The 22,879-nt window shown below is 49.0% G+C and overlaps 2 protein-coding genes and 1 non-coding gene across 3 annotated transcripts; 2 read left to right on the forward strand and 1 right to left on the reverse strand.

Moving 5' to 3' along the window:
• Positions 1–76: 76 nt before the first annotated feature.
• trnaa-ugc (transfer RNA alanine (anticodon UGC)) lies at positions 77–148 on the reverse strand. Its single transcript has one exon. It is a non-coding gene; the product is annotated as a tRNA-Ala (tRNA).
• Positions 149–595: 447 nt separating this feature from the next.
• LOC133496613 (dynein regulatory complex subunit 4-like) lies at positions 596–2,803 on the forward strand. The gene has a single exon (XM_061812412.1). The coding sequence runs from the start codon at positions 746–748 to the stop codon at positions 2,558–2,560; it is 1,815 nt and encodes a 604-aa protein (XP_061668396.1). The 5' UTR covers positions 596–745; the 3' UTR covers positions 2,561–2,803.
• Positions 2,804–3,083: 280 nt separating this feature from the next.
• cad (carbamoyl-phosphate synthetase 2, aspartate transcarbamylase, and dihydroorotase) lies at positions 3,084–22,836 on the forward strand. Its single transcript, XM_061812235.1, has 45 exons — positions 3,084–3,701; positions 4,422–4,561; positions 4,629–4,758; positions 5,022–5,164; positions 5,324–5,465; positions 5,549–5,720; positions 6,464–6,649; positions 6,728–6,837; positions 7,390–7,532; positions 7,646–7,777; positions 8,352–8,585; positions 8,881–9,102; positions 9,178–9,366; positions 9,496–9,620; positions 9,703–9,836; positions 9,971–10,083; positions 10,225–10,389; positions 10,464–10,549; positions 10,969–11,215; positions 11,290–11,388; positions 11,620–11,844; positions 11,959–12,141; positions 12,269–12,487; positions 12,696–12,863; positions 12,936–13,118; positions 13,327–13,431; positions 13,514–13,759; positions 13,916–13,997; positions 14,160–14,326; positions 14,820–14,984; positions 15,331–15,462; positions 15,596–15,797; positions 15,892–16,082; positions 16,391–16,531; positions 16,917–16,994; positions 17,080–17,221; positions 17,369–17,562; positions 17,670–17,744; positions 20,042–20,254; positions 20,855–20,980; positions 21,063–21,218; positions 21,505–21,606; positions 22,113–22,207; positions 22,289–22,411; positions 22,493–22,836. Exons 1-44 carry the CDS (start codon positions 3,584–3,586, stop codon positions 22,386–22,388), a joined length of 6,720 nt encoding a protein of 2,239 aa, XP_061668219.1. The 5' UTR covers positions 3,084–3,583; the 3' UTR covers positions 22,389–22,411; positions 22,493–22,836.
• The last annotated feature ends 43 nt before the right edge of the window (positions 22,837–22,879 follow it).

Raw genomic sequence — 22,879 nt, forward strand, 5'->3', positions numbered from 1 at the left:
AATTTACGAGGTCTTTACAAGAGCGCGAAATGTATTCCAGCAGTCGTGTATATTTATTCGTGATCGAAGAAAAAGGTGGAGATGCCGGGGATCGAACCCGGGGCCTCATACATGCAAAGCATGCGCTCTACCACTGAGCTACATCCCCGTGAGCGATCACCAACCGTATGATGATTAGATCTTAACTCAGATCCTCAACTGGCAGCCGATTATTTAATATGATTATATATTGATATAGTTGTCCCATTGATACCAATCCTCTGAGGGGGAATAATGATGCAGCCAATGATGAAAATGTGCTTGATAGACAATGTTAATGTCTTCATTCAACCTTAAAAAAATATATTTATTTTGGAGAATGTGGGAGTAGGCCCGACGACCTGGAGAAAACCAACACAAGCAAAAAAATAAAACGTTGATTTCATAAAAGAATGCCGGAGCAGAGATGACATCTCACTGAGGTAGACTTGCTGACCACTTGTGCCAAACATAAGCTAAGCTAATGCTAACGGTCGCCATGACACGTGTCTTAGTTGTCATAAGGAATTAAAAAAAAAAACACTTATGATTTAATCGGACAAGCAAAGCTTTGATATGTCACGCTTGTGTCGCGAATGTTCACAGGATGCCTTGGTGACCGTCAAATGTTCCATCCTTCTTTTTCTTTGTGGGGATTTCGGTTGTGTCCACCTAGTTGCCACTGCGATTAAACCATTCTCAGAGGCAGCATTTTGCACCCGTAAGGATGCCACCCAAGAAAGGCAAAGGCAAAAAGGAGGCAAAGGCGCCCAAAGCACCGCCAGAACCCGAGCCTCCGCCCGAATTGTCCGAAGAGGTGAAGGCCCTCATCAGGCAAGTTGAACAGCTCCAAATCGATGTGGAAACAGAAATGAAGGCGAGGAACAAGTTCCAGCTGGAGGTGGACATGCTGCGCACCTTCTGGGAGGTGACGGGCAAGCAGCTGGAGGAAACCAACGCCGAGTTTGTCAACCTGTACAACGAAATTGAGACGGACGAGCTCAACCACAGACAGGACATCAAAGAGTACTTGGGAGAAATCAAGCTCTACAAGGAAGACCTCAAGAAGCACCAGAAGGACTTTGAAAAGCACGTGCGCAAGGCTGACGACATGGAGGTGAAGCCATACGAGAAGGAACGTGCAGAGATGATACTGGACGAACAGCTCGATATCGAGGACACGGTCAGTACGCTGAAAGCTAAGCACAACGAAGACATGGCGAGGAGAGGGCAGGAGATGAGGGAGCAGCTGCTGCAGACGGAGCAAAAGTACAAGAAGAAGCTGGAGCTGCTCCAACACGACCTGACCAACAAGGAGAAGACCAAACTGAGCGAGAGGGAGACCTACTGGAGCAGCCTCATTCACAGTCTGCAGCAAGACCACGACAAACGCTTCAGCGAGTTTGACGCCTTCCTCAATGAGTGCAAGAAGAAGGACTTGCACCATAAGGACAAGCTGAGGAAGCAAATCCAAGTCTTTGTTGCCACGGAGGAGACCAAAAACCAGCGCGTGGACGGATCGCTGGACGTCAAGATGCTGAAACAGGAACAAAAGAAAGTCCAGGCGCAAATCCTCAAACTCCGGAAACTCTTGAGGAACCCCATCATGAAGACGAACCCCAATGAGCGCGTCAAACGTCTGGAGCTGAAACAGCTTAAGTGCGACTACGACTCGCGGGATCAGAAGTTCAAGCAACTCGAGGAAGACATGGACGAGATGCGCAAGAGCTACTGTGAAAACATCCTGGACATCCAGCAGAAAGCCAATCAGGAGCACGCAGATCTGGAAACCAAACTGGCGACAGTGATGGAAAAAATACACAAGCTCCAAGCTTTGGTATGCTTGCGGCTCTTTGGCATCGACTTGGGTGGAGTCCTGAGCGAAGCAGGGGAAAACCTGGTTCCGGCCTTGAAGGAAGAAGCGGGACATCTCCAGGAACACTGGAGCCGCAAGACCAGACTCAACCAGACTATCGCGTGGCAGCTGCAAAATGTGAAGGAGCTTCTTCAGAGAGACCTGGAGACTGCGGTCAAGGAGAGGACGGCTTTGATTAAATTGATCAACGAGAAGACTGATGAGGTGTTCCAAGCCAAGGCAGAGCTGCAAAAAGTCTCATGGCAGCTTGAAGTGATGACAAATTTTAAATCCGGAAAAGTTGTACAGGATTCCCTTCCAGAGCCCTTGGAGCCGCCGGTCCACCTCCAGGACGACCGGCAAGCGATGGGCGGCCTGATGGAGGAAGTCGTGAGGATCGCATGCAAGAATCCCCCGACCAAGTCCCCAAACAAGTGGAGCTCCTTAATGCTAGACCAGGTCCTGGACAGGCAGCTGAGGAACAGCAGGGAGCTTCTGCAGTGTCACGCAGAAATGGCCACCAAGAGGAGGACGCAGCTCATCCTGATCCTGAACGACAAGACCCACGAGCTGCACAGCCTTGCGCGAAAAATCAGGGAGGCCAAAAAGGAGTTGGAGAAGCAGAAGTTAGCCGCCGAGCGGGATCAGAGCATAGGGGGAGGTTTGGTGAAGCGCAGCCACATGTGACACAGTGGAGTGGAGCTTAAGAAAAAACAAACAAAAACAACAACAGCAAAAAAAAAACCAAGAAAGAAAGAAATGAAATGAGGACTGAACAGGAGAGTGTCAAAAGCAAACAAATAAATTGCCAATTATATCAAAACGAGCTTTCAAAAATGTGACAAAATCAAGTCATTGTCTCTACTCTGCTCTGTTATTCACACCACATCAAATATTTGATGTACTGTATCGGGAAGAAAAAAAAAACATGAAACTGACTTTACTGGGCTTGGTAGGCTGGCAGTGATTAATCTTGTGTGAATTTATCGTAATCCTGATGCGTGGATAAACATATTTGAAGTTAAAGTTATTTGTAAAATAACCGTGATTGAAAAAAAAAAAAAATATATATATATATATAGATATATATCCTAGCTGCTAGGAAGTTGTTGACATCGAATGTTGACGCTGAGCAGTAGCCCCTCCTACCAATGACGTAGGCAAATGATGGCGTATGTGAGCTATCGCCAAACTCTACTTGTACCGGAAGTGTACGTTCACCCTCGGGGTCGAAAATACCACGTTTGTCGTTCTTCATTCTGTGAAATCTTGCAATACAGTCGTCTAATTTATCATGGACGAGTATAGTGAGCTAGATGTTTTTCGCTTCGAGCAGATGTTCGGAGAGTAAAACACGAGGAGTTGTTGATTTTACGTTGAAATCCCTAAGCGGAAACAGTTGGCCTTTTGTTGGAACGGGTCGATCCTGGGAGCAAGCTCATCTCCGGGTCGGCAGCACACGTGGGACGACCTGGCACCCTCAGCTTCCACTCGGAAACCGGGAAAACTCAAAACAAAAGTGCGCGTTCGTCTTTCGCCCTTTCTCGGATCCCATCGGACGTCCACCGAACGTGGTTCGCGGCGCTCGTGTTTTTCCTCCCACTTTCAGCACCTCGCGAAGTTCGCGTGGAGAGCCGCCGGTTCGGTTTTTTTTTTTTGTGTGTGTGTGGCCCAAATCGCGACATCCAGCAACTCGACGTGTAAGCCGAGATGTCTGAGAAGATTCCCACCATCACCAGCGCCACCACGGCGAGCCTGATCCTGGAGGACGGGACCCGCTTTACCGGCAGCCTTTTCGGGGCAAAAGTCTCCGTTTCTGGCGAAGTTGGTACGTGACCACCCAGCCTCGTTTGTTCTTGAAATAGTATAAATAATTTCCGAGACGGAGTTGTTGACCCAATTTTTAATTACCGACAAGTTCTCTAGACGAACCTGTCAGTTTGGCTTCCTCAAGATGGACCACGTCTTGTTTTTCGACTACTACTCAAAATGTCAAAATGATTTTCATTTCTTTCTTTCTTTTTTTTTTTTTTTCATTTAATTTGAATCGCACGGGTCCAAGAAGCCGCCGGAATTTGAGTCATACTTTCAGAAATTGACCATGAGCAACATTGCGACACGATCTCGTGACATGGTGAAATAGATTTTTACAAAGGTCCAATTATTAGTCTCTTTTTGTTTGACAATGTGAGAATAATTTTGATTTATTGCACCGAGAGTTGATTCTGATATACCCACTGTTGGTCAAAATATCTATGCAGATAATAATCATGTATAAATATGTGATAAGGATGCCACATTGTTACTGATTATGAATTAACCAACTTTTGTACACTTTTCTATCGAGCTTGACAATGAGGCAGGAAACTGTCGTAAAAATGTCTTGGAAATGATTGATGATGATTGATTGATGATTGATGGCAAGAGGGCAGGAGACAGGACGAGAGTGTGTAGCAATTCAGAGAAGTACTCGTGTAAGTAAGTTTCTTTCGTTGCTCTTAGTACTCGGTCGCTTTATTATTTGGCCGTTATTTCTCCCCTCGTGCAGTTTTCCAGACAGGCATGGTGGGCTACCCCGAGGCCCTGACCGACCCGTCGTACCACTGCCAGCTGCTTACACTCACCTACCCGCTGGTGGGCAACTACGGCGTGCCGGCGGAGGAAGGGGGTTCCTTCGGACTGAGCAAGGTGCTGCGAGTTGACGCCGCGTCTTTGTTGGGCGCGACAGTCACGGCGTTGATTTGTCTTCTCGCAGTGGTTCGAGTCGTCGAAGATCCACGCCGCCGCCCTTGTCATCGGGGAGGTGTCAGAGAGTCCGAGCCACTGGAGCTCGGTCAAGTCCTTGGACCGCTGGCTTCAGGAGCAAGGAGTTCCTGGACTACAAGGTAGGAAAGTCGCTGACGTGAGTGCGGTGGGACCGAGCCCTGCACGCCGCCACCCCGATTACTCCCCTCCTATTTATCGGCCACGCCTTTGGCTGCATCTTGCGGCGACCCCTAACGGGACGAGCCGAAAGAAGAAGAAGAAGAAGAAGTGTCTGAAAAAGAATGTGAATCTGGTAGATTTGTGACGAGGGGGAGGTTTACTTGACCGTAAAGAGATTTGCCCCTGGGAGGACACAATTTGAGCCGTTTGCGTCCTGACGTAGGCATCGACACCCGCTGCCTGACCAAAAAGATCCGTGAGAAGGGGACCATGTTGGGCAAGCTGGTTCTGGAGGGGACTCCCGAGGACAGCGTTCCCTTTGACAAGCCCGACAACAGGAACCTGGTCCAGGAGGTGTCCATGAGGGTAACTTTGTTCAAATAGTCGATCTGATTTTGCCTTCTTTTGTTCTTATTTCTATGTATGTGATTTTTGTCACATATGATGGGGTCCTCTTGAAAACGAGATGATACACCTTGAGATTTTGCTCTTAATTTTTAATATTTTGATCCTTTTTGCGTCCAGGAGCCGCAGATATTCAACCCCAGCGGGAATCTGCGGATCACGGCGGTGGACTGCGGCATCAAATTCAACCAAATCCGCTGCCTGGCCGAGCGAGGGGCCCGCATCACCGTGGTTCCGTGGGACCACCCGCTGGACAGCACAGGTCAAGATCACGTGCTCCCTTCGCCGCTCGTGAAGTCACCCACTGTGGCGTGATTGTGCATTTCTCGTCACCCCCCACCCCAGAATTTGACGGGTTGTTCATCAGCAACGGTCCAGGCGATCCGCTGCTCTGCCGGGCCACCATCGACAACGTGCGGAAGGTGGTCCTCGTGGACGAGCCCAAACCGGTTTTCGGCATCTGCCTGGGACACCAGCTGCTCTCTTTGGTCATCGGCGCAAAAACCTTCAAGATGAAGTCAGTCAACTTCTTTCAACTTTTGAGTTCAGAATCGAAAATCTCAGCACAATTTCAAATAGTGAACGCTTTGCGGGATTTAGTAATTAACACCCCCTCTTTTTACAAGGTTTAGAATTTCCTCCATTGACACTGTAAGCTCTCAACAAACTATGATACTTTCATATGAATTCAAAGTCATGCTACAAAAAATAAATGGCTTAGACAATTCAATGAAAGAAAAATGCATCAGAAGCGAGCATGTAAATGTTTTCCATAACTTTCTCTATCGACACAGGCTAAACTTAAAAAGCTTGTTTGTAAAACGTCCCCTAATTTCCTTGACAGCATAAAAGTCGGTCTTTGCAGCCATCGTGCGGCAGGGGCTCCTCGCCTGGACGGCCATTTTAGAGCGTCTCGCGGTCGGTCACGGGTGCGTGCATTTTTGTCACATTTTTGTTCCAAATCAAGCCAACCCAGTTGTGCGATCCACAAGCGTCCTCAGTGACCTGCTGCGTTGGGCGCTGATGTGAAACGTGTCTTCCCGTCGTTCTCAGCTGCCGAGCGTCCGTGTTTTGATTAGGGCAGGACAAACAAAGGGAGACGGAGCGCCGCTGAAAGCGGCGGCTGTTTTATCGGGGCCGGCCCAAGGTCACCGCGGCCAACAAATGTTCGCGGAACGCCGACCGCCACTGTGCCCTCGGAGCAAAATGTTACCAGCTCAGGCCGCCATTTTGACTTTCTGTCCCGTGCTAATGCGGCAGGTACGGCAACCGCGGGCACAACCAGCCCTGCCTCCACAAGGGCACCGACCGCTGCTTCATCACCAGTCAGAACCACGGATTCGCGGTGGACCCCGACACGCTGCCGCCCGACTGGGACGTCCTTTTCACCAACGCCAACGACCACACCAACGAGGGCATCGTGCACAACACGCAGCCGCTCTTCAGGTGCGGCCCGCCGGTCACAAAAGGCGCTTTCCCGCTTTCCTCGCTCCTTCTCCAATAAGACTTTTGTTTCCATCCTAGTGTCCAGTTCCATCCCGAGCACATGGCCGGCCCGACGGATTTGGTCAGCCTGTTTGACGTGTTCCTCGAAACTGTCAGAGACCACAAGGAGGGCCGGGCTGGCAAATCTGGTAATCTGTCTTGTTGTTTGTCTGGATGATTTTTTTTTTTTTTTTTTTGAAGGCTGTCAAAATTTAAAGCTTACGCTAATTTATAAAAGCAGTCAGTGTTGCCCATTTGGCGATTTGGTCGTTGCATGTAGCAAAAAGTGATTTTAAGTTGTTCAACTTTTTAAATGTTATGGGGTGACTGTTTTAATGGTTGAACTTTATTGATTTCTCGCAAACACAGAAGGTACAAAGTTATGCAATACAATTAAACAAAGATGGTGTCTATTTTTTTTTCCGTTATTTCTGTGGAAGTTTAAAAAAAAACTTTCAGAGCTTGTTTATTGTTAAGTGCACAAAAGAAAATTCCAGAAGAGAAAGACCCCCCCCAAAAAAAAAAAAAAAAAACGAATTGCCATTTGCTGTTCTATAATTAAAGGGGCAAAGGAAATGAACTTAAAAAGTGAAGGAGATTTTTGTGCGGTGGGGGTGGGGGGGGGTGGTGTCGGAATATATTTTAAGTCCGTACCACAAAGCCCTCACGAGCATGTTTGTGATGTGTGATTCTCCCCCCAGTGAAGCAGCGTCTGATGGACCATCTGGTTTACTTGGGTCCCCCCAGGCCCGAAGAGGTCTCCCGACCGAGGAAGGTCCTCATCCTGGGCTCCGGGGGGCTTTCCATCGGCCAGGCTGGCGAGTTTGACTACTCGGGCTCCCAGGTTGGTATTAATATCCTCTTGAAACTCAACTGGCGCCGGTGTTGGGTACTTTTCCGTTGAAGATTCCGAACATTTTGGTCGTGAGGGTTTACACCGACAAGCCTTCTTTTTAGGCTATTAAGGCTCTGAAGGAAGAGAACATCCAGACGGTGCTGATCAACCCAAACATCGCCACAGTGCAGACCTCCAAAGGTCTGGCGGACAAGGTTTACTTCCTGCCTCTCACGCCGGAGTACGTCACTCAGGTACGTCTCTGCGCACGTGATGTCTTTATAGTGAACGCAATTTTGGACAAAAATTTGATTTATATATTTATTTTTTGTTCACAGCTGACTTTTTTTTGGAGGAAAATGCTTATTTGCTGTATATTCCTGATTATTCAAGATTTTTTTGCAGGGGCAAATCAATGCAATTATAGTTGGCATGAATTATTTGTGGATTTTTGCTATTCAAGGCCGGTCCCGGTCCCGGTCCCTAATCGTCTGCAAATAGCCAGGGTCCAATATGAAAGCAAATGCAAAAGTTTTATTGTGCAAGTTTTGGCACAGAAGAGATTTGTGACTCGGTGCTTTTTACATGTTTGAAGGTAATTGCTGGAAATATTGAAAACTATGTGCAACTCAATTGTAGTTGTGTGTTTGTGTGCTTTTGTTCTCATCGGCGGTTGAACAGCACAATTGCGACATGCATGTAGCTAGCTAGCTAGCTTCTAGAAAGGATTTTTTTTTTTTTTTTTTTTTTTGGCGTGGTTGATCTAGCACGCCCCCTTGTTAAAAGCTTGTTCACTGACACCGTACTGACGGACTTGTTCACGCCAAGGTTATCAAAAACGAGCGTCCGGACGGCGTCCTGCTGACGTTCGGCGGGCAGACGGCGCTGAACTGCGGCGTGGAACTGACCAAGCTGGGCGTGCTGGAGAAGTACAACGTGAAGGTCCTGGGCACGCCAGTGGCCTCCATCGAGATGACCGAGGACAGGAAAATCTTTGTGGAGAAGATGGAGGAGATCAACGAGCATGTGGCGCCCAGCGAGGCGGCTCTGTCCGTGGAGCAGGTGAGCAAACATTTGGACTTTTTTTTGTTTGTTTTTTTTTCTACGCCTTTCCTGAAACAATTCAATTTCGCCGGTGCGGTGAAAATTCTGTGAAAACAAAAATGTGGGGAAAAGCCTACAAGAACACTTCAACTTCATTTGGGGTTAATCAGATCATATTCCTGGAAATCTGCAATTAGGTGGACCTTTACGCATTTGGTTTTAGCTGTGTTCAGTAGAAACGATGACAAGTAGGTGAGTTGGCGAAAGGGGAGTGGCCAAGGTTGGCTCTACTGACTTCTCGGCTTCCTCTCAGGCAGCGGTGGCCGCGGAGCGCCTGGGCTACCCCGTGCTGGTGCGCTCGGCCTTCGCCCTGGGCGGCCTGGGCTCGGGCTTCGCCAACAACCGCGAGGAGCTGACCTCTCTGGTCACGTCGGCCTTCGCGCACACCTCCCAGGTGCTGGTGGATAAGTCGCTGAAGGGCTGGAAGGAGATCGAGTACGAGGTGGTCCGGGACGCCTACGACAACTGCGTCACTGTGAGTCGAAGCTGGACGTCGGTTGTCGAGGTTTTTATGACAGAAGGAGCCGTGACTTTCATTCATGGTGCTCAGGTGTGCAACATGGAGAACGTCGACCCGCTGGGCATCCACACCGGGGAGTCTGTCGTCGTGGCGCCCAGTCAGACGCTCAACGACCACGAGTACAACATGCTGAGGAACACCGCCATCAAGGTCATCCGCCACCTCGGCATCGTGGGAGAGTGCAACATCCAGTATGCGCTCAACCCCGAATCGGACCAGGTAAAATGCTCATCACGAACACAGCACGGGATGCAGCCTTTGCAAAAGCCTTATCATATCTCCAATTGCGGTATTGATAACTTCCAAGGTCCTTGTCTTCACACCTGTGTCGTTTTGAACGGCTTTCAGTACTACATCATCGAGGTGAACGCCCGCCTGTCGCGCAGCTCCGCCCTGGCCAGCAAGGCAACAGGTTACCCTCTGGCATACGTGGCGGCAAAACTCGGCCTGGGGATCCCGCTGCCTCAACTCAAGTACGAGGGCAAAAAAGACGCTCGTGCGTGACGCAAAAATCCCTTTTCACTCAGTTTTTTGTTGTTGTTGTTGTTGTTGCAGGAATTCCGTTACCAACTCGACCACGGCCAACTTTGAGCCCAGTCTGGACTACTGCGTGGTGAAAGTGCCTCGCTGGGATCTGAGCAAGTTCCTGAGGGTCTCCACCAAAATCGGAAGCTCCATGAAAAGCGTCGGTAATGTGGGAATAGCTTTTACACTATTCGGATTTATTGAGACGAACCTGCACGGGTAGCTGAGGTTTGATTCCACCGAATATGGAAATGCTGACCTACAAATACCGTTTTAACAGATTTATTGATCTATTCAGGTGAGGTGATGGCGATCGGCCGCAGCTTCGAGGAGGCCTTCCAGAAGGCTCTGAGGATGGTGGATGAGAACTGCGTCGGGTTCGACCACACCATCAAGCCGGTGTCTGAACAAGTGAGGGGCTTCTTAACAACCTGATGGTGTTGGAAAATGAAATGAGCCCGTTTTGATCAATTAAGCAGTAGAAAGTCCAAAATAGAAAGTTTCGTGACAAGTTAATTCACGCGTACCGTTACGTGTATTCGTTACACCCAGGAGCTCCAGACGCCCACTGACAAGCGGATCTTCGTTCTGGCCGCCGCCCTGCGTGCCGGCTACACTGTGGACCAACTTTACGAGCTGACCAAAATCGACCGCTGGTTCCTGCACAAGATGAAGAATATTGCCGACCACGAGCGACTGCTGGAGATGTACAACCAGGTGGGACCCAAACAAAACAAAACGGTCAGCCGCGGTCCGGGCCGTCGTTTAATTCTCTGGAATCTGCCGCGCAGGACGAGAGCCTCATGCCGCCCGAGGTGATGCGCAAGGCCAAGCGGTTGGGCTTCTCCGACAAGCAGATCGCGCTGGCCGTACAGAGGTGGGCAGAGCCTGAATCACGCAAGTGGTCGCGGTCGAAACTATTTGCCGAGGACGCCTTGCCTCCTCCAATTGTACAACTGCGCTCATTTTATGACATGAAATCACATTTTAAATGTTGTTAAGAATCATCAATGACCACTATGTTGACAAATGTGTTTTTCTAAGCGGGAAGAGAAATTGATTTTTATAATCCCTGTGAACATTGGTTCAAGATAATTCTGGACAAAAATTCTGAACCTTGTTTGGTTTCAAGAGAAATAAAAAAGTGAGGGTAGGAAAAAAAAAAAAAAAAAGCAAATCTCATTTTGAATAATGTCGGTATTTTTTTGTCTCACTAGTAAGACGTCAGTAAGATTTAGAAATGTTATTTTTATGAATGCAATCAGAGATTTTCTGGCTCACACCTCCAATCCTCAGCACCGAGCTGGCGGTGAGGAAGCTGCGCCACGATTGGGGCATCCTTCCCGTGGTCAAGCAGATCGACACGGTGGCGGCGGAGTGGCCGGCCTTCACCAACTACTTGTACCTCACCTACAACGCCGCCCAGCACGACCTGAGCTTCAGCGACCTGCACGTCATGGTGATCGGCTCGGGCGTCTACCGCATCGGCAGCAGCGTGGAGTTCGACTGGTGCGCGGTGGGTTGCATCACGCAGCTCCGGAAGGTGCGTCCCCTCGGCCTCCGCCGCTCTGCTGGTCCATCCTGGCCGTTTATCATGGATCTGCTCCCTCCCCGCAGATGGGCTACAAGACCATAATGGTGAACTACAACCCCGAGACGGTCAGCACGGACTACGACATGTGCGACCGCCTCTACTTTGACGAAATCTCCTTTGAGGTATGTTTGATTTGTTTTTCAAAAGACATGTAACAATTTCAAAGACGTTGTTTCCTTTTGTCCAAATGCCTCAACTGTCAAAAATGAGAGAGCTTTTTTTTTTACGTCACTGGCTCACCCTCATTCTGCTGGCCCAATGGGGAATCTAAAAAGTCAACCCCGCACCCCACACCCTTTAAATAATGTCCCATTTGAGCGCCGGCCATCTTTTTGTGTCGTGCCCTCCCTCAGGTGGTGATGGACATCTACGAGATGGAAAACCCCGAGGGCGTGATCCTTTCCATGGGCGGCCAGCTGCCCAACAACATCGCCATGTCGCTGCACCGCCAGCAGTGCCGCATCCTGGGGACCTCGCCCGAGTTCATCGACTCGGCGGAGAACAGGTTCAAGTTCTCCAGAATGCTGGACACCATCGGCATCAGCCAGCCGCAGTGGAAAGAACTCTCTGATACCGAGGTAACGTTGGAATTTTCGCTTTACCGGTGCAAAATAAAGATTTTATATGCATGAAAGCAAACTGTACATATGAAAAATTTTACACAACTGTGGCAACTCCTATGTCCCGTGCAGTCCGCTATAAATTTTTGCGAGACGGTGGGCTACCCGTGCTTGGTCCGACCGTCCTACGTGCTGAGCGGCGCCGCCATGAACGTGGCGTACAGTGACGGCGACCTGGAAAAATTCCTGAGCAACGCCGTGGCTGTGTCCAAGGAGCATCCCGTCGTCATCTCCAAGTTCATACAGGAGGCCAAGGTCAGAAGAGGTCACGGGTTTTCCACCGTGGGCAGGTTTCACGTAGAGCAATATTTTGAACCATACAAAGAAGTAGAAATACGCTGAATCGGTGGTAGCCCACCCCTCAAATAATCGCCTTGGATAGGAAATAGACGTGGACGTGGTGGCGTGCGACGGCGTGGTGATGGCCATCGCCGTGTCCGAGCACGTGGAGAACGCCGGCGTGCACTCGGGCGACGCCACGCTGGTGACGCCCCCTCAGGACCTCAACCAGAAAACCATGGAGAGGATCAAGATGATCGTGCACGCCATCGGGCAAGAACTGCAGGTCACGGGGCCCTTCAATCTGCAGCTCATTGCAAAGGTGACCGGATTTCATCTTTAGCCGTCTTGGGATTGTTTTTTTTTTTTTTTTCCCCCGCTATTCCTTTTAAATGTTATTGGCCTTTTTTTGGGGGGGGGGGGGGGGCGCGTCAATACAATTACCAAATATTTAATAGCTGCACGTGTGGGTTGAAAAAGGGGAATGCATTTGTCATCACCACGAAGCTTGATGGTCCATGCGTTGCCAGGACGACCAGCTGAAGGTGATCGAGTGCAACGTTCGCGTCTCGCGCTCCTTCCCCTTCGTATCCAAGACGCTGGGCGTGGACCTCGTCGCTCTGGCGACACAGGTCATCATGGGCGAGGAGGTGGAGCCCGTGGGCCTGATGAGCGGAAAGGGGATTGTGGGCGTCAAGGTAACCGCTTTCCCGCGCTTCTCTTCTTGTTTTTCCTCTGTTCACGTCGGCCGTTTTGCGTGCTCCTCTCAGGTTCCTCAGTTTTCCTTCTCGCGCCTGGCGGGTGCCGACGTGGTGCTGGGCGTGGAGATGACCAGTACCGGAGAGGTGGCCTGTTTTGGGGAAAACCGCTACGAGGCCTACCTGAAAGCCATGCTCTCCACCGGCTTCAAGATTCCCAAGAAGAACATTCTGCTCTCCATTGGCAGCTATAAGGTGCTTTGCTCCTTTAGTAAAAATTTATTTTATTTTTTTTTAACCTCCGAGTAGGAAGTGTGTTGGAACGGGATGGAAAGACTGTTCACAAAAAAAAAAAAAAAAAAAAAATCCTTATTTCGTCCTGGTCCTCACCCCCTCAGCGGTGAATGCATCTTGGTACAACTCTTTCAGATGTTTTCAATTTTTTGTTTGTATGTGTTTGTAGAATAAGAGCGAGCTGCTCCCCACCGTTCAGGCTCTGGAGTCGCTGGGTTACGACCTGTATGCCAGTCTGGGAACGGCTGATTTTTATACGGAACATGGCGTCAAGGCAAGTTGACCCGGCACTCGTAACTAAATCCGGTGGTGATACTTGGCACCGCATTAACGGGATGTCGTCCACGTTTCGCCAGGTGACGGCCGTTGACTGGCCGTTCGAGGAGGACGACAGCGACTGTCCCACCAAGGAGAAGCAGCGCAGCATCATGAACTACCTGGAGGAGAACCACTTTGACCTGGTGGTGAACCTCTCCATGAGGAACAGCGGGGGGCGCCGCCTGTCCTCCTTCGTCACCAAGGGTTACCGCACACGCCGCATGGCCATCGACTACTCGGTGCCGCTCATCATCGACATCAAGTGCACCAAACTCTTTGTTCAGGTACGTCCTTCACTGGAGGTAGATAAATACGTTGACTTCAAATTTGTGTTGGCTCCATGAACGAGCTCTTAGCGCAGTTTACTTTAATATAAAATCTGATAAATACGTAGAGATCATCCACTGGAAGATGTTAAAATGTGGAAATATTGCTTGCAGGCTCTCCATCAGATTGGCCGAAGTCCGCCAGTGAAGACTCACATCGACAGCATGACATCACAGACGCTGGTCCGCCTGCCGGGTGAGTGGCTCTGACGAAAGCAATTTATGGACATATTGGAGATATTTTGTGTACAGGGTAGTAGATTATATTCACAATATGCAACACGTTCAATACGCTTACATTGCGGCTTCTGTTTTTTTTTTTGCACGTGATGATTGCAAACTTCCCTCGGGCTCGCAGGTCTCATTGACGTCCACGTCCACTTGCGGGAACCTGGCGCCCCCCACAAGGAGGACTTCTCTTCCGGCACGGCGGCTGCCCTGGCCGGCGGCGTGACCATGGTGTGCGCCATGCCCAACACCTCCCCCGCCGTCATCGACGCCACCTCGCTGGCCCTCGTGCAGAAGGTACGACGGGTGTCCTGCAACTTGATGGGCTGTTTGTGATGCTGCTGGTACCGTCTGTGGCGAAGGTGCTGGAAACATGACTTGACTCAACTCAGGCTTGTGTCCTCACTTTCAGAACTTGGGGCTTGTTGGATAGAACCTATGAAAGACCCGACTTGATGTTGACTTTGTTTTCAACTTCAATGCCGAAATGCGTACATTTTTTTTTTTACGTAGTGACTTTTATCTTACTTGTAGTCAAACATCTTGCTGTACCTTGTTTCAAGGGTGCTTTGACTTTTCCAAATTCTCAGCAATTCGTCAATTCCGTCATTGAAATGAGTGAATTAAATCTGCCAGTCTTGTTTTCGTATTATCCAGTAAGATGTCTTCACTAGAAATAATTGCCTCTGCATGTAAAAATATGTTGTAAATAAGCAAGATTGTATGACTTGATTCATTATTAACTGGGGACGCAACATAACTTGCATTTGTGGGGGGTTGGGGGTGACAGCTCGCTAAAGCCGGCTGCCGTTGCGACTACGCCCTGTACCTGGGCGCCGCCTCGGACAACGCGGCGGTGCTGCCGTCCGTTGCCAGCCAGGCTGTCGGCCTGAAGATGTACCTGAACGACACCTACTCCACCCTCAAGATGGACAACGTCTCGCTGTGGATGGAGGTACAACCCCCCCCCCCCCCCACCCCCCCGAGCGTGCGCCGCCCCCGCTTGACCCCCTCTCTAAAACACAGACTAGCTAATGTAAGGGTTAGCTTAGCTTAGCCTATTGCGTAGGCAGTAATTACATGGTAGTATGCTTTGTAAATAAAAGTACCATGACTTAGAAATTCAGTCAAGGACAGAAACTGGTGAATCAAGAAACAAATACTTGATTACTTGTGTATTCAACAGGTATATGCAGGCTATGATTATGAGTGATGTAGTGTAGTGTTATCTACAAATTGTTGTGTACTATGTATTGTGCTGTGCAAGAGGTGACGATTTGCAACTTTCTTTGTGTTTGAAGCACTTTGAGAAGTGGCCCAAGCATCTTCCCATCGTTGCACACGCAGAGAAGCAGACGGTGGCCGCCGTCTTGATGGTGGCGCAACTCTACCAGCGGCCGGTGCACATCTGCCACGTGGCCAAGAAGGAGGAGGTGAGATGCGACTAGTAACAAAGTATGCGAGGATACACTTCAAGCTACAGGAGACACTAAAAAAAAAACCCGACAAAATTATTCTCGGGTGATGATGTGGAATTCATCGCTGAAATTGACCTCCCGCTGGCAGATTGTGGTCATCCGGGCCGCCAAGCAGAAGGGCATCCACGTGACGTGTGAGGTGGCGCCCCATCACCTGTTCCTGTGCGAAGACGACTTGGTGGAAATCGGCCACGGGCGAGCGCAGGTGCGACCCATGCTGGGCTCCCGGGAGGACATGGAGGCGCTGTGGGAGAACTTGGACATTATCGACTGCTTCGCCACCGACCACGGTCAGGAATTGCGGAACCTTCGGCTCGGGTTGGCCCATTCTCTGATTTTCTTCATTAATTCAAGTAAACATTTCCCTTTTTTGGGGGGCTTCAGCTCCTCACTCTGTGGAGGAGAAGAACAGCGAGCAACCCCCCCCGGGCTACCCGGGCCTGGAGACCATGCTGCCGCTGCTGCTCACCGCCGTCAGCGACGGTCGCCTGACCTTGGACGACATCATCCGCCGTCTCCACGACAACCCGCGCCGCATCTTCGGCCTGCCCGCGCAGGACAACACCTACGTGGAGGTACCCGGTCATGATGCCATGTTTGTAGTTTACTCAAGGTTACCGACAATGTGATGTGAATACAATTGAGAATGAAATTAATTATAGGCTCAAGCACTCCCTTGTGAGGATAGGCGGTTAAGAAAATGGATGCATCGATGGCTGTTTCTATTGGACTGATTTTTTTTTTCATTTTTTTAATTCGTTTGAATTAATTTTGAATTGGACCGAATTACCTATTCAAATGGAGATTTTGAATGAATAAAGCATGGATAAAGCGTTTGTTTTTTTTTAGTATTTGTTCTCCTTCTCCCATGTGTGTCTGTCAGGTGGACTTGGAGCAGGAGTGGGTGATTCCGGAGGCTATGCAGTTCACCAAGTCCAAGTGGACGCCGTTCCAAGGCATGAAAGTGAAGGGCAAAGTCCGCCGTGTGGTCTTGCGAGGAGAGGTGGCCTACATCGACGGGCAGGTAAAGACCTCTCGATGCTTTCCCTGAAACATGGCGTCCAAAATATACTTAATTACTCCCGAACTTAAGTTGTGGTATAACTTAGTTTGGATAAGATTGGGAGACATTTTCATACACTTTTTTTTTTGTTTGTTTTTAAGAATAACTTCATCTTTTTCAAAATAATGCGAGTAAAGTTGTATTTTAGAAATTCTCTTAATCGACATGCCTCCCTCTCCAAAGCTTTGACTTAAATATCATAACATTAGGACTTGATCTTGGACACAAAAACATTAATATAGTGAAAAGCTATTCTTGTAACATCACTGTTCATTTATTTCTTAATATAAATTTGATGTTAATGAATGTAAGAGTGTTCAAAAGGTGTTTTGTTTTTGGACGTCAGGTCTTGGTGCAGCCGGGTTACGGCGAAGACGTGAAGAGCTGGCCGCTGGCTTCCGTCCTGTCCCCCGAAAGCCCGATGGTAAGGAGTAGAAATCCGATTCCTATTGCGTGTCCGGTAAAATGCGGCGTACGCTCAGGTAAGGTGTCGCGTTTCTCTCCACCAGACGCCCGAGCGTCCTCGCCCGACTCCTCCCCGCGACGGCCTGGTTCGAACCCGAGCGCCCAGCCCTCGGCGTTCGGCCGGAGAGGGTCGCTACCTGCAGCCCGCTCGCGTCCACCGCTCCTCCGACCCGGGACTCCCGCCAGGTACGACCACGAGAAGGAGTGCACTTAAGAGATGTGACTGTCTGAAGCGCTGAAATTTTTCTTAAATCGATAAACAATCAGCGCAGGAAGGCTACTGGATTGTATTCAGTATGAGGTATGTGTTGTTGTTGTTGTTTCCCTCCGCAGAGATGGTCATGCTGCCGCCCTCGGGTGTGCTCGAGGGTTACAGCCACCCGCCTCCGCTGTCCAGGCTGATGTCGCCCCAGGCCGTGCCGGGGCAGACCCCCGCCGGCCAGCTGCCCCACGCCCAGGTGTCCCCTCTGCTGCACCCACTGGTGGGCCAGCACGTCCTCTCCGTCAGACAATTCAGCAAAGAGCAGGTGAGACCTGGTGCAAAACTGATACGTATTGCACTTTTCAAAGAGATTCAACTTTATAAAAAAAAAAAAATAATAATTATATATATTATGTTTGGTGTCCATCTCAGATGTCTCACTTGTTCAACGTTGCACACACGTTACGTTTGATGGTTCAGAAGGAACGCAGCCTGGACATACTCAAGGTAGGTCATCTATAATTAAATTTGTCTTATCCAATTTGATAAACTCCCACGTAATATTACATTTTATCACTTCACTATGAGGATAACCCATTAAATGGTTTACTGGAGGCTTGAGAACGTGGTTAGGAATTAGTTGAACGCCTTAAAACATTTTCATAAACAGCCGGGAGTCAAAAGATAGATGAGAAAAGATGTCGCTGTAGTCATTTATAATGGTGAAGTAATAACATTATGACATCATTTCTTTTTAAGCCATTGTTAAGGCACCGTTATCTGGAACACATTACACATCTTTATGAACTAGTCATGAATCACTTTCACGCATTGTAAAGTATAAATTAATTCTTTCTTAACTTCGTTGCGTTTTTACTTCGTCAATTTGGGTACATTGAAACCAAAACACCAAGTTTGCCGCGGATCGACCAATGAGAGCGCGTTTGGATTTTCATATCGAGCCGATTGGCTCCACATTATTGAAGCCTCGCCCATCAACTTCCGTTGTAGCTTTGCCCCGCCTCTTCCTGGTCCTTCCTTTCCGCCATTTTCGTTTCCGCCGTTGACCGACGGCGCGCAACTTCCCGTTTTTACAATGCCGCCGAAACGCTGCGCTGATGAGAAAGCCTCATCCGAACCCCCCAAAAAGAAGAGGCACATGATGACGATCAGCGAAAAATGCAAACTTTTGGATGTGCTCAGAGGCGGCAAAAGTTGCGCTTTTGTGGCGCGCCATTACGGCGTGAATGAATCCACGGTGCGCTACATAAAGAAGGAAGAGGCGAACATCCGTAGAACCGCTTCAATAACTTGTAACAAGGAAGCGAAACGTGTGTTGACTTCGCGAAATAAGAGCATTGTTCGAATGGAAGCCGAGTTAGTTTTATGGATAGAAGATTGCCGGAAAAAGGCCGTGAGTTTGGACACCAACATGATCAGGACGAAGGCGAAAGCCCTTTACGATCAAATCCTGCTCGGAGACGACGATAATGAAGCTGAAGAAAGTGTTGACGAACCTCAAGCCAGCACCAGCGCTGCGAGGAGCGACTCGCCCTCTCGTGGGCGAGACTTTTTCGCAAGCAAAGGTTGGTTTGATAAATTCCAAAAGCGTTACGGCCTCAAAAGCGTTCGTGTGAATGGCGAGGCTTCCCTCGTCGACAACGACGCTGCTCGTCCTCACGCGGAGGAAGACTTTCCGAACCTCATCGGTGAGGGAGACAACCTCCCCGAGCAGGCTTTGAACGTGGACGAAACGGGGCTTTTTTGCAAAAGGGTGCCTTCACGGACGTTCCTGTTCGGGGAGGAAGCCATCAGGCCAGCCACCGAAGACCGCACGACCGTCTTCATCAGGGATGAAGGATTTGTCGACATGACGGAGGAGGACGTCGTCAGCGCCCTCATCGACGGCCACTCGGACCCACTCACGGATGACCCGACAAAGTGTGCAAGTGAGGAGGAAGACAAAGAAGAAAGTGAACAGTGTAGCCTAACCCTGGAGAACCTGCAACAATTGTGCACCATGGCGAGGGCAATGCAACAGTTTGTACAAGACATTGACGACAACATGGTCCGAGCTGTCGAGTTCGGAAATCGCGTCGACGGGGTTATGGCCTTGTACAGGACGATTTTGGAGAAGAAGAAAAAAAAGACCCCGGCGCGCCAGCAACATGTTTTCCCAAAGAAAAACTCAGTTAGACCGTCAGCGCCTCCAGCAGAAGAGCAACGTTGATATGATGGAATGTTAATTAAGTAGAAATAAAAATGTTACTGTGCTGCACAAGGTTTTAGAAATAAATATTTGACTAGACACGTGTGCTGTTGACATATTTTATACATTCTGGTAGCCACACGCGCATAAACTTCCCAATTGAAAGGTTCAAAGAAAGTTACACTGAGAGATGAATGGCAACTACACAGTAAGAGTTTTATCATTGATATTATACATTTGTAATGCTGTATATGAGGTTTTATAATTCTAGCTTTACCTCTTTTTCTCTCAAATATGCAAAATACAAATGCTGTTTCCATATTTTAAATGTTCTGGTACCCACACAAATGAGCAAATCCTCTGGTTTTTCACTTTTTGAGGGTACTGAGTCACAAATTTTTAAAAAAGAAAAAAGTGCCAACCCAAGACAGCTTTGAACGGCATCTAAAACTACAGCCAAACAATTTCTGCCGAACTCGTAAAACTCATCATTTGGGGCATTTTAAAGTCTGCCCCCCCCCCCCCCCCGTAGTTTGACATGACGTTTCCTTTTATGTATCCGTCACGTGACGGTGTGTCGTGACTCCTCCCGCAGGGCAAAGTGATGGCGTCCATGTTCTACGAGGTGAGCACCCGCACCAGCAGCTCCTTCGCGGCGGCCATGCAGCGCCTGGGCGGCTCCGTGGTCCACTTCTCGGAGGCCACCTCGTCGGCGCAGAAGGGCGAGTCCCTGGCCGACTCGGTGCAGACCATGAGCTGCTACGCCGACGTGCTGGTGGTCAGGCACCCCACGCCCGGCGCCGTCGAGGTGGGCGCGTCTTCCCCGAGAGCACAACAAACTCAATTGCATAAGATTACAAGAAATCTTTATTTTTATCTGCCTCAAATGTGACTTCCCTTTTAATATAACATTATGAGTATTTGGGGAGGCGGCACTGGTAAAGCGTTGGCCTCACAGTTCCAAAAACGTGCGACATTAATTGGACACTGTAAATTGCCTGTAGGTGTGATTGGCTGTTTGTCTCAATGTGCCCTGCGATTGGCTGGAAACCAGTTCAGGGTGTACCCCGCCTCCTGCCCGTTGACATCTGGGATAGGCTCCAGCACTCCCTGCGACCCTTGTGAGGATAAGCGGCTAAGAAAATGGAGGGAGTATTTGGGGAAAGATACAACTTTATTCACGGAATGTTACAAATTTTATCCTCAAATGAAGACAAATGAGATCTCTGTTCTTGTAAAGATCATCTTTTTTTTTCCCCCTTGGAAAAATACAACTTTTGTAATAACCCAAAATTGGGGCAAAGATTTAAACTAGCAAAATGACTATCTTCTGAAATATTTCCTGTGGCCCCTTTTACACGGTTTTGAACGAATTTCTAAACCTTCTCGTTGCTGCGACGCCACACAGAGCGCATCGCGCCACTGCCGCAAGCCAGTGATCAACGCGGGCGACGGCGTGGGTGAGCACCCCACTCAGGCCCTCCTGGACGTCTTCACCATCCGGGAGGAGCTCGGCACTGTCAACGGCATGACGGTGAGCCCTCAACGCCGCCGCCGCCGCCACCCTGGAACAGGAAGCCACTCTTCAACCTTTTCGTATCTTACTTTGGAACCAGATCACCATGGTGGGCGACCTGAAACACGGCCGCACCGTCCACTCGCTGGCCAAACTGCTGACTCAGTACCGCATCACGCTGCGCTACGTGGCCCCCAGAAACCTCCACATGCCGGCCGAGATCATCGACTACGTGGCCCTCAAGGGCATCAAACAGGTGGGTTTGTTTTTTGCGGAGTTCACCCTGTTCGTGGGCGTTAGGGACCAAGTCCTGACACAAATAGCCCAAATTTGCGATTCGAAAACCTGAAAATGATGACTTTGCTTTGGTAAACGGTGCATGTGTGAATGTTCTCGTTCATCCAGGTCATTGACATCCATTCAATGACCTGAAAAGGTGAACAGGTGAGGCTTCACTTGCATATTCAGACCGGCGCGTATTCATTTTTTGCCGGAACATTACGGGAATCAGCCATTGACCGGGACGCCCACCATGTACGCAGGAGGAGTTCGAGAGCATCGAGGAAGCTTTGCCCGAGACCGACGTCCTCTACATGACCAGGATCCAGAAGGAGAGGTTTGAATCCGAGGAGGAGTACAAAGCTGTAAGAAGACACTCGTCACTTCACTTCGGCTCATTTCAATCCAGTTTTCATTTGTTCGTTGTTGATTGAAATTAGATGGACGCAATCAATATGGTCAAGAAATACATGCGTACATTTCTCTCAAGGAACCCAATTGTAATACAAATTATACCGTTGTTGTTGATTTGTAGAAAGCACAGGTATCAAATTCAAGGCCCGGGGGCCAGATCCGGCCCTCCGCATGATTTTATGCGGCCCTCAGGGGGAAATCATGTGTATCAACTTCCATGATTTTTTTTTTTTTTTTTCCAAACCAAAAAAAATCAACCAAAATCTCAAGTTGTCATATCATAAATGATTACGTTGAGATATTACAAGTACTTTTGTGTTACCAAACAACAATAGTTGGAAAAACCCATCACCCTTGATTTCCGATTCACGATACGGGCAGCGGACCCCAAGTACATTACGTTTGAGACCCCTGGTCTAAATGAATACCTTTGTCCGTTTTTCGGTCCCTCGTGCAGTGTTTCGGCCAGTTCATCCTCAGCCCTCACATCATGACCGCAGCCAAGAAGAAGATGGTGGTCATGCATCCCATGCCCCGGGTCAACGAAATCAGGTCGGAGCGCAAACGTTTGTAGAATCCGGTATCCTACCGGGTGTCCCACATCTAAACGTCGTCCTTTTGTTGTTTTTCCAGCGTCGAAGTGGACACGGACCCGAGGGCCGCCTACTTCCGCCAGGCCGAGAACGGCATGTACATCCGAATGGCCCTGCTGGCCACCGTATTGGGACGATAAATGGCCGCCTCCTGTCGGTGGCGGTAATAAAGTCGTCGACCCAGTCTGCTTATTTGACCAAAAAGGTGAATGAAGTTATACAGTATTGCTGTCTTCTGCTTCAGTCATTCCTGCCATCAAAGCTATTTTGGGACCAGTGTTCGTCTTTTAAAGGGACCCTCCGAGGGAAAGAATGCTGCATTTCGCTTGGGGAAAAAAGCTTGCTCTCTTCCCCTTCTGTGATATACCTCATTTACTTTAAATACACACCATTACTCCATAATGATCTTCAAGTGTCAACTAGGGTGATTTATGGGTTTTACTCTCAGTTATGTATCATTGTGTTACAGTTCAGGGGCAATGGTTAGTTACTATTGCAGATATCATCACTTCAGTGATGGAGGCTAATTTTGTATTGTGCAAAAATGAATAAAAAAAAAAACTTGTGATCCCTTTGAAATTGATGTTTTTGACACTTCAAAAGATCTGGCAGACAGACCATTCCCCCCCCC

This window comes from Syngnathoides biaculeatus, chromosome 23 (genome assembly GCF_019802595.1).
Source record: "Syngnathoides biaculeatus isolate LvHL_M chromosome 23, ASM1980259v1, whole genome shotgun sequence".
Lineage (NCBI taxonomy): Eukaryota > Metazoa > Chordata > Actinopteri > Syngnathiformes > Syngnathidae > Syngnathoides > Syngnathoides biaculeatus.

Coding starts and splice junctions, on each gene's coding strand:
- LOC133496613 (XM_061812412.1), top strand. CDS start 746: ATGCCACCCAAGAAAGGCAAAGGCAAAAAGGAGGCAAAGGCGCCCAAA.
- cad (XM_061812235.1), top strand. CDS start 3,584: ATGTCTGAGAAGATTCCCACCATCACCAGCGCCACCACGGCGAGCCTG. Junction 8,586..8,880: donor CGGCTCTGTCCGTGGAGCAG/GTGAGCAAACAT, acceptor GCTTCCTCTCAG/GCAGCGGTGGCCGCGGAGCG. Junction 13,432..13,513: donor ATACGGAACATGGCGTCAAG/GCAAGTTGACCC, acceptor ACGTTTCGCCAG/GTGACGGCCGTTGACTGGCC.